We start from the raw sequence: 10832 nt of genomic DNA, 5'->3' as shown, positions 1-10832 counted from the left end.
GCAGGATGTGCTGCTAATGCTAACTGCTAACTAAAAGCCAAGGATCCAGAATTTGTTGTGCTGGCTGCTGAGCTCTGTGGGTTTTTGCAGCAGCTCTACCTGTACTAGATGCACCTGCTCCTTGTCGTTTCTATCTCAGACTTTATGTCCTCTACAAGAGTTTCTGGTTTTTTTGCTAGTTCTTCAAATGTTCAATAAAAACATGTATGCTCACGAAGAAAGCTTTGTAACTATCCCCACTAGTGAAGACTGTCATTTCCAAAACACTGCCCCCCCACCCCCGCAGTCCACAGCGCTGTTGAAAAGGCTCTGGAGGTCCCTGTATTAAGCACGTAAACCTGAGACACAAAAATCACCAAACTGAGACCACCACAGATTGGTTTTTTTCATGGTGATGAAGGAAAACGCTGGGCTGGCATGTAAAAGGGCATTTATTCCCTTCAAGGACCTGAAGGTCCATAAAGCACCCACCTGTTCTCTGATTGGATAGTTAAATTTGTGATTGACATAAAATTGGCCAATCAGATGAAAGGAAGAAAAGTAGGGTCAAAATTCGTACTTGTAACTTGCAGAGTTTCACACGTATTTTTTTGACTAAGTCCACACACAAATCTTTTTTTACGCACACACAAATTCTTTTTACACATACAAATCCTGATTTACAAGTACAAAATATTTATGACCACAATTTGAGCCCATCATATGACACTTTACATGGTTGATCTGAAGTATTTAATTTAATTCAGTCTCTCCAGTGTATACCTCCATTTTACCAGGAACTCTTCCATCTGCTTCTTACTCCCACTACCGATCATAATATCATCACATACCACCCCTACCTTTAACCCATATGTCACTCCTATTGCACACCTCCCCACATATGTCCTGCACCACCATCCCGCAGTTCTCTCCCACTCCTCTACATCACCCTTGATCTTGAGAGTCCGTAACAGTATTCCTCTCGAAGAAGCATCTTTTTTTATCCACCTCTATTCTTGGCAGTCCTTGTAAAGACTGAATGCTCCTGTGGAGGTGCTGGTGTTTCCCATTATGGGTGAGAAGACGCAGTTGCGCATGTGTCATTTTGGACACAGGTCCCACCTTTCAGGACAGTTGCATGCAGATACCACTGCAGATGACACTTATTTGTCCCCATGCAACTGGAAATGTGGTCACAGAACATCTTCTCCATCATGATTAGGTGTGGGTTAAAAAAAACAAAACCAAAAAAAAAAAGATTTACCCGATTCAATTTTTTTTTAGTTTGAATAATGCGATATCGATTCATTAAATCCTGAATCGAATTTTAAATATAAATGCATTTTGCCAGAAATGCTAGAAATCTCAAGTTAAAGCTCACAAAACTACTTGCACAACCACCAAAGAGCTAAAACAGCACGTGAAAGCAAGTAAAAGGTTTCGGCACAAAGATCTAAACACACTCGGCGCCATGTATGCAGAATTGCCGTCGGGTGCTGAAAGCTGACATCTCACATGAAGCTGCAGGTTTCCTCACTCTCCAACCAAAATTCACTGAACCAGCAGCAAAAGAAGATCAAAACTACGCGTCATGTTTGATAAACATCGTCATTAGTTCCCTCTTACTTTTGCTGCTCTGCTTCCATCATGATAAGATCGCGCTTTGTGCACAGCTCTCTCTCAGTGTGTTTCAAGAACAGTTTGCTATAAAAAAAAAAATTTCTCTGTTTCTGTATTATTCGCTTGCTTATTACGCACCAGTCTACTGTTGTGTTCAGTGCCGTCAGCCACTGTTTTGCTTTTGTTTGTTTTTTTTCTGCTGTTCAATACCGAAGACATGTAAACTTTTACAAGTTATGCCAAATTGCAACATGCTTAGCTATGTCTCCAATAAAACTTCAGCACTTCAGCAGCAGCAGTTACTGTTCATATGTTGATTCATGGTTTTCTTCAGATTTTGATCTATTGCAGAATATTTATCTGCCATAATAAGCAAGGCCAGCAAAATCTCCTTTATATTTTTCTGTGTTTTATCCTCAGTTACTACAGTCTCACATTATCAGCTTTGGTTTTTTATACATAGATATAATTCTGATCATTTATCTGTACATATCCATATTCTTTTAGAATATTTATGACTGTCGGAGTCAAAATTGAATCAAATCTGGATCAAATCAGTTAAAGAAATTGAAATCGATGCCCAGCCCTAATCATGATGCAGGATATATAAAGTGGTCACTGTACATAGACTCATTTAAGAACTGTAAAAATAACAAAAGATTATCTTACCATGATATTGTCTCACTGCGTTTTTCAGTTTCTTCCTGAGTGTTTGCTCTTCTAGGCTGGCCATCTTCCTCTGGACACACACAAAAGTAAATGAACAGTTACATGTGCACCTAAAAAACTTAAAAAGTGCTCTAACATTCTCACACATTTATACTTCGATGGATGCACTGAAGAGCAACTCAAGGCTAGTATATTACCCAAGGATATATAACCTGTGATTAGTAGAAGACCTGCTCTACCTCCTGAGTTACCAGTCCAAATTTTAGGTAGGGTTAGGGTAAGACGGACAACAGTGTTCCCAAACAAAGGCAAAACAAAATTGGCTACTCATTTTTCATTTCATGCTGAAAAATCAAGCTGCTGCCAATCCTATCCTTTTCAGGTGGTATTTCATGGTGGATCCAAATATGACAGTACTTTTACTGCATTAATCAATCAATCAATACAATGACAAAGCCTGTACTGTGTTTTACAGACAGCTGAAGATACTCCTGTGTCCTTCTCTTGACTACCTCCTGTACATGTTTTTCATTTGAACCACACATTATGGTCGTACCGAAGGACATGTTGCATCAGGTCCTGTGTCAGATTTGCTTTTTCACATTAAAGGAGTAGTTTGGTTCCTTTGTGACCTTTATGCAAGTATCCACCCACAGCTGGGTTTGGAAAAGAAGACAAATTATGTCTAATGTGGTCAGAAGTTCAGTTTCCTGTCAGAAAGTTATTTAGGTTTTTAAAACCTTTTTTTAAACTGGCTAAGACACATTTTGCCGCCAAACCCAAATATGCCAAAATATTACATTGCTTAAGTTGTGTACCAGTCCTCTTCTGAATTTCCGAACTGGAACTATGCCCACCACAAAGTTGGTTAGGACTAATTCTTTAAAACTAAAATGTGGCTCAGTTACTTATCTTTGTGTTTTAATGCAAGGATTGAAAACACAGAATCACTGTTAGGGTGCTTTATGCTTTAACCATTACTCTCTCTCTGAGGTCTGACCTTTAAGCTAGATCAGTCAGGAAACACTCCTCTACATTATAGCATGAAACCCATTAGCATTGTATGGTTCACATGATTTCTTACCACAGTGGTGTCCTTCTACATCATCAAGAAGATTGGCTGTAGAGTTGGCTGTGCCCAATCTGGAAAGGAGTTTAGTTAAGAGCCACAAAACTCAGCCAGATCAATCTCTCAGAGTTCATGGACTCACAAACATGGAGAAATAAATGCAATTATGGAAGCTTGTGCATGGCTAGCAATAATATGAGAACCAAAAACCTCGGTAACAATGGCACAGACTATGGAACTGCTTTTCTCAGAATATGACAACAATGATGGTGCTTAGCTCCTTATGAATAACACTGGTCCACCAGAGGTGGCAAAACTGCACATCTGTCACTTCAGTAGATGGTTTTGTAAAAGTACTGATAAAAAGTACAGCCTCTGAAATATCCAAAATACAGTAAAAATGCAATTTAAAAAGTAGCTTATTGAAGGACATATCTACCAGCTATTACTGAGGACAGCTAACAGAACCTTATGTCATGTTAATATACCAATAAAATGATCTTACTGGAATACAAACATTATGGGAAAAAAAGCTTAGAAAAAACAAACAAAATTTAACAAATGCCTGTCCTATTAAGTGAGTATACTCATGGGTTAAAGTGGGATTCAGCAGGTGTGAGAAACCTAAGATCAATTGTAGTGGTGCAGCAAGGAGTAACTTAGAAATCATTCACAGTGATTTCTGTTGTGTGCTCCAGCAGATTATTTTGTATACAGCCTGTGGTCATCTAACCTGTGCTGCTCTAAGTTTTATTGTTGAGATTGTCTATACCAGGCTTTTTGTGGATGGAAAGGATGGTGGAGGCCTTCAGACAGGTGGGAACAGTGGCATGAATCAGGGAAAGGTTGAACAATCTGGTGAGGATGCCTGCCTGAGCTCCTCTGCAATTTTGAGGCTCCTGTTGGGGGGCTCTGGCCTTTGTATTTGGTGAGGGCTTGGATTCCTCTCCACACCTGGTAGGAGATGTTATCAGTAAGACGGCCTCCACACTCTCCTATAGGCCCTCCTTGGCCAGTTCGATGCCCCTCCTCAGGTTGGCTCTGGTAGTGCTGTCCCTCAGCCTGAGTTACGAATTCTGACCAGAGCCTGTACTTCATTTGTCATCCAAGATTTTCGATTAGGGAAAATGCAAACAGTTTAGGTCACTGTCACATTCTCTACACTTTCTTTAATGTAGAAAAGGACAGACTAAGTGAAGGTCACCAGTAGGGATGGGTACCGGTGTCCGGTGCCATGATGGCACCGGTTCTGACATAAACGGTAGTAACCAGACCGAAAAGCAGCGCACATTTCGGTGCTTTATTTCGGTGCTTTTTTTTCCTGAGCTGTGATACACTTCTAGCCAATCATTTTACGTTTCCGAGGATAGTAGGCGGGGCCAGGTACGTACGTTCTGTTAGAGCAGAGCTACAGATTAAAAATGCCCAAGGCGAAGCGGTCAAAAGTCTGGCTGTACTTCACAGCAAAATATGCAAACTCAGCAGCAACAAGTGCTTTAAGCTGATACTGTGATACTGTCAAAGGAGGTAACACCTCGAATCCGATGAAACACCTGGCGACGCATAGCGTTTTTTTTAAAAAGCCGAGAAATGCGCCGTATTTGATAGCTTGCTGCGAGACCTCACACTGTGCACGTTGGGTGGGTTGCCAGTTATCGGACCCGGAGCAACATCCCCCAAAAACCCGAAGAATAGAGTCCTGGCCTCTAGCCCTGCCAGTGTAGCAGAAATGATGAGGATGATGATGCAGCAGCAGCCGTTCTTCTCTGTGTGAGTAGCTTAATGTTGTTCGAGTGTAATTTACGTTGAGTAGGCTAACCACGTTATTACATTAACGCATGTAAGGTGAACTAGCAAACATCATAGCTACATGCGGCTGTCTTCTTGTTTGATGGCAGATACTCCCTTCACCCTGGACAAAAAGGCTAAAATGACCAAAGAAAAAGTGGAAAACAGTTAAACATGAGAGGTTTTTGGACAAAGTTTGTGTTTTTGTCATTGTTTAAGCACTGCTTCCAGCCAAGAGTGATACCATATATGCCCCATAGTTGCAGAAAAGGCTAACATTGTTATCTTTTTACAAAAAAAAAAAAAAAACAGCTGAACATGAGAGGTTTTTGGACAAAGTTTGTGTTCTCCATTCTTTAAGCACCGGTTTGAGCACCGTTTAAGCACCGTCACCGTTTCAAAAGTACCGATTTGGCACCGGTATCGGATAAAACCTAAACGATACCCATCCCTAGTCACCAGGTCCTGCTGTTCAAAGATGGACCAGTCTGTTAGATCAAACCCACCCTCATGGGGCCATTTCACCAGAGTGCACGCAGATATCCCTTTGTTTTGCACACAGATGTCAGTTTTTGTCTAATCAGCCATTCCCCATTTCTCCAACAGTTGCTTGCTGGGTTCAGAGAAGATGAAGGAAGACAGCTGAGCCAAGCTGGTTTCTGCAGTTGGAAACTAGCTGTGAGCTGGCTGGCAACTGGGAAGCATGGCCGCAATGGTATACCAGAGGAAGTGTGGAATAAAAGAAAGTGTGAGCGAACCCCAAAGGAAGTGTCATCAGTGTCTTGCTGGAGCCCTCCCCTCACAGCCTCAGCCTCCTACAACTCTATTGCATCAACTGAACACAATTGTGCCTAAAATTGTCCACCATGTTTCACCATGCTTAAAATGCCAAATTTTAGACCTTTCATGTCACCTGTGATCACAAGTTCAGATGTATATCAATTCACTATGTTCAGTTTAAACACTGGTTTAAACTGAACGTAGTGTTAGAGTGTCAGGTTGATGGTGTTTTAGCCTTCAGGTGTACTAAAAGACAGTCAAGGGGGTTAGCAAGTATCCAAATATTGTTGTATGATCAAACAACACTACCAACACACAAAGTTTAATGTTAGTGACTTATGAAATCAAACACTTATCAAATTAATTACTAAAACACTAAAACAAGACAAGAACGTTCTGCAATTTTAACTAATTACTTATTTACATACTACTCAGTTAAATTTTTCTTCTTACTCTTTCTTCATAATGTAGTCCATCGTGGAATGCTACTTGTATAGTGCTTTTCTGAGCACTCAAAAGACTTGTGTTGCTTTTTATGTCTCATTACAAAGGACTTTCATTCTATGCCTTTAAGTGCTTTGTCTCATACACACAAACAACTAAAGGAGCAACTTAGTGTTTAGTATCTTTCCCAAGGTATTTCTACATGCAGACCGGAGGACCCAGGAGTTGAGTCACCGATTAGCACTTAACAGCAGTAAAAAGAAACAAGTACTATCAACAGTAAAAAAAATTCTTCTGTGTGTAGTGTACTAGAAGTCTAACCATTATCATAACAGTTTTGAAAGTGGTTTTGATTTAATGTGTTGTTTTAGCTACTGTACTGCCTCACAACATGAAATGGAACCTTTTTAAAAATACAAGAATCTCAGCCTAACCACATTTACATAAAGGATACGAATGATGCTTCAGGAGTGTCCTCCTTTTTGACTTTCTTCTCTTTGTCTTTTCTGAAAATGTTCTGGCAATTTCAAACAGCTTCTTTCTTGTTGCTGAAGGTGAAAAAAAACAACTTCCTGCTCCATTAATCAAACTACAAAATGACTATAAATACTAATCAATCAATCAAGGCTTTATTTGCCACGTGCAGGTTGCCCTGCAGTGAAATAGGACCCCCCCCCCCCCCCCCCAACCTTACACACACAACACGGACATCACATGGGGATACAGGTCGTAGATCGGTAGCGTTACAGAAAAACACTGAAATATACACTACAATGGGAAAGTACAAGAGGAAAAAAAGAGACCTCTACTCATGCTGAGCTCTTGGGAGGACAGCATGAGAACAGGAAACAAAAAAACTCCTCTGCACATAAAAGTAATGCCACTGTTTTGCACATGTCTCACTCTGTATATTTTATTTTATTTATTTTATATATTCTATTCATTGTTTACTCTATTTAATTTGTAAAATATGTGTACACACACACACACACATGTAGAAAAATATTTAGTATACACATCCAGAAATGCATATACTATTATATATTGTACATATATTTATTAGTTTCAGATGTAGCCATTCTTGTATTTTGCTTGTTTACATTATTGTATTTTGCACAACTCTGTTGCTTGTGAAGCTCGCACACAAGAATTTCACTCACATGTGCTGTACCAATGTACCTGCACATGTGATGTGACAATAAAAGTGATTTGATTTGATTTGATTTGAAGTACATAAATGTCCACAGCACAACAAGCCACGGGGTCGGGTGGGGGGTGAGGAGTAATCCAAAGCAAACACAGCAGCCATCCTGCTAGGTAGGTATTGTGAAACAATAATACTACTGTAAATCAGCAGACTTACATTTGCCCATGTGTTTGAGTTTGTCTCTGAACGCATCATCTGAGATGGCCTCCATGGAAGCTCCAGAGTACTGGTCTCCTGCACACATACACAGAAGCACTACCACACAGTACACTTATGCATCTGAAGATCAAATATATCAAACGTAAAAATGCACAGTGTGATATATTGAGTGCAAATTTTTGATGCAGCTAACACAGTGAATGCACAAACACATAAACCAGTACTCTGTACGATTTAGACAGAGCTCAAAGTAGCTTAGCAGACAAATCTTGATGAGTGATATCTACCTGTGGAATTCTCCAAGCTAGTTGAATGATTGGACTTTGATTTCTTTGACTCATACTTCAAGCGATCTAAAAAGAGAGCAGATGTTATGACCACTAATGTGTGTTGCCCAGATGTGACGAGCTCTAGCATAAAAGTAATATGACCCAAATTTAAATTCTTAATCTCAGTTTCTGCTGGGAAAGGCAAACTGTTAGAGCTCTGGCACATTGTAGAGTAAATGCAGCAACTTCTTGTGCAAATCTTTCACAATAAACGTACAGAGATATATCCCACTACTTATAGTGAACTATCACTAAGAAGTTGACTTTTCATGAATACTAGCCACCCCAAAATAGGTTTTGTTTAATGAACACAGATTTCTTGTTTTGGGGTGACTGCCAAGCATATGCAGATGTGTTTGAGAGTTCTCCTTTTTCAGATTTTGGTTCCAGCATTCTCTAGACTTAGCAAGCTTTAGCTTTTTTGTTAATACTGTGTTGTATGAGAGCAAACCTTTAAATTTTATTACTTTAACCAAAGTAATAAAAACAAACCAAGCATAATACTTAAGCATAAAAGCAGACCTTGGCAATAACAAAGCAAAATAAAACAAGAAAAAAAAACAGTTTTCTGCACTGTGCAGTTTTCTTTAAACAATTATGTTTACATTCAGTGGTCCTCAGCAAAACACAATGTGGAAAAGGAAAAAAAAAGAAAAGAAATAAAGAACATGTTAACTTAAAAAAATAAAAATAAAATAAAAATAAAAAAATAAAACACAATGTGTGCTTTCGCAGTCAGTAATTTTCTAATGTTATATAATAGAAAAAGAATGGTAATATACGAATAAATATACATAGATTAGTTTGCACGCCAGCCAATACATGTAATCTTCCTAGTGTGTTGCGGGTCTACACCGGGGTCTCCTCCTGGTAGGACATTCACAGTCGGGACACCTTATCCAGGAGTCTACAGCAATCTCCTTCCAATGTGGAGGAGTAGCTGCTCTACTCTGAGCTCCCTACTCTGTTGCTAAGGGATAAGCCATCCACCTTTCAGAGAAAGCTAATTTCCTCCATGCTCTAATACAAAAAGATAAGGCCTAGATTCATAGATTTATTACATTTCTCAAAAACAATGTGCTATCTGGTGGCAGATGGTTGCATAACATTTATGACAATAATTTACAGGCATTGGGCATCAATTAAAATTTTAACAATTAGATTAGACAACTAGTCTGGTACCGACTAGCCATGATTAGTCAGCAAGTCAACTACTCGCCCACGTCACTATTTAGTATTAGACAAAGGTAACTGGATTGAATACAAAATGTGAACTTAAATTATGTTTTTATTCATTAAGGGAAAAAGAACTACCTTGCCCTATGTGAAAAAGTAATTTAAATGATAAATTAACTGTCATTAACCACCTTTTTGGAAAGTTGAGTTCAATTTCGCTAGGCCTAACTTACCAAGAACCTGTCTGGCAAAGTGAAATAGGCTATGCAGGAAACACAACACATAATATAATCTAAAGAAACTTAAGAATAGATGAGAAAAAAACACAAGTGATATCTACTAGTCTGGAAAGGGTTGCAAATCTTTACCAAGCATTGGCACTCCAGCAAAACGCAGTGAGAGCCATTACCCACAAATGGATATAACCTGGAACAGTGGTGAACCTTCCTAGTAGTGGAAGGTCTACCAATGCTATTCCAAAAGAGCATCAACGGTTCATCCAGGAGGTCACAAAAAAAAGAAAAGAAAATACACTAAAGGAATTCCATCCTTACTTTCACTGAACTTAACTAAGTTGACTGCTCATAATTCAGCACTAAGAAAGAGACCAGGTAAAAACTCTGTCCATGTAAGAATTCCAAGGCAAAATCCACTGCTGACCAAAAAGAATGCAAAAGCCTCTATTCCACCATCACCTACTTAGCTGGACTTGACTTTCTGTTCTTAGGGTTTTCCATTACGTAGGTAGTATCTAGCTTCCAGTCGAGCAAGACATTGCTAGCTCTTGCCGCTGAGTTGTTTTTATCTTCTATTTTAGGCATATTTGTGTTTTGTCAGCCTCCTGTGATTCCTTCCCCACTCAATCGTGGGTTTAACTCTAGAAAAATCGTCAATGATTACGTTTTTAGTGGATTAAGTCCATCAATAAGCAGTTACTTCACACGTCTGTCTCGTTAAACCATTAAACTGGAAGTCCAGTGAAGAGGTGCAAACGTTTACCATCAGTTTAGCAGCAGCTATGCCATCACCTCAATGTCTTGTTGTGTTGTTTGTGTCACATACAACAAAGAACTTTCATTCAGCCTTGGTCCAACAAACCCATCTACATTCAGGTGGATCATCCAAAACCAAGTAGAGCAGAGTACAGTCAAGTCAAGCCGAGTAGGTGCTAGTGCAAAAGAGGCAAAAGGCTGATCTCAGAATTGGCAAAAAATTTCCGTAAGGATTTTGGGAAAAAATTCTGTGGCTAACAAGACAAACATTGAACTTTATGGAAGATTACATCCGATTACATCTGGCGTAAAACTAACACTGCACTTCATGAAATAAACAAACAAGTCATATTAGCATGGTTGTGGTAGTGTGATGGGCTAGGTGCACAACACTGTAAAAGGACTTGACAGCTCTTCAGTATTAACAGTATCTTATTAAGTATTTTTTAAATTCCAATACATCAGGTAAGTACAATAAGATATAAGACGAGGCAGTGCAACAGTACTGACCCACACATATGGTTCTTACACACACACTGGACTTTCTGGACTTTGTTTTTGCACAACACTGGTCACTATATTCTTCATTTCCAGTTAATACTTGTACAGCTGCTGTTATT

General features: G+C 39.2%; 1 protein-coding gene across 9 annotated transcripts in view; it reads right to left on the bottom strand.

The window, feature by feature from the left end:
• LOC308401361 (CUE domain-containing protein 1-like) overlaps window positions 1-10832 on the bottom strand; it is a 30770-nt gene that overhangs the window by 6450 nt on the left and 13488 nt on the right. For 2 of the 9 annotated variants that reach the window (XM_080889531.1, XM_080889532.1), the window contains exons 7-11: window positions 8003-8068; window positions 7713-7811; window positions 6804-6897; window positions 3353-3411; window positions 2269-2338 (exon numbers count right to left, since the gene is read on the bottom strand). In XM_080889531.1, the coding sequence (XP_080745657.1) occupies window positions 2269-2338; window positions 3353-3411; window positions 6804-6897; window positions 7713-7811; window positions 8003-8068 (388 nt within the window). The remainder of the gene's footprint in view (window positions 1-2268; window positions 2339-3352; window positions 3412-6803; window positions 6898-7712; window positions 7812-8002; window positions 8069-10832) is intronic. The other 7 variants (XM_080889533.1, XM_080889534.1, XM_080889535.1 and 4 more) reach the window with 6 other exon arrangements.

The sequence above is a fragment of the Rhamphochromis sp. 'chilingali' genome, assembly GCF_963969265.1.
Source record: "Rhamphochromis sp. 'chilingali' genome assembly, chromosome: 8".
Taxonomy (NCBI): Eukaryota; Metazoa; Chordata; class Actinopteri; order Cichliformes; family Cichlidae; genus Rhamphochromis; species Rhamphochromis sp. 'chilingali'.
This window is presented reverse-complemented; position numbering and strand designations above follow the sequence as displayed.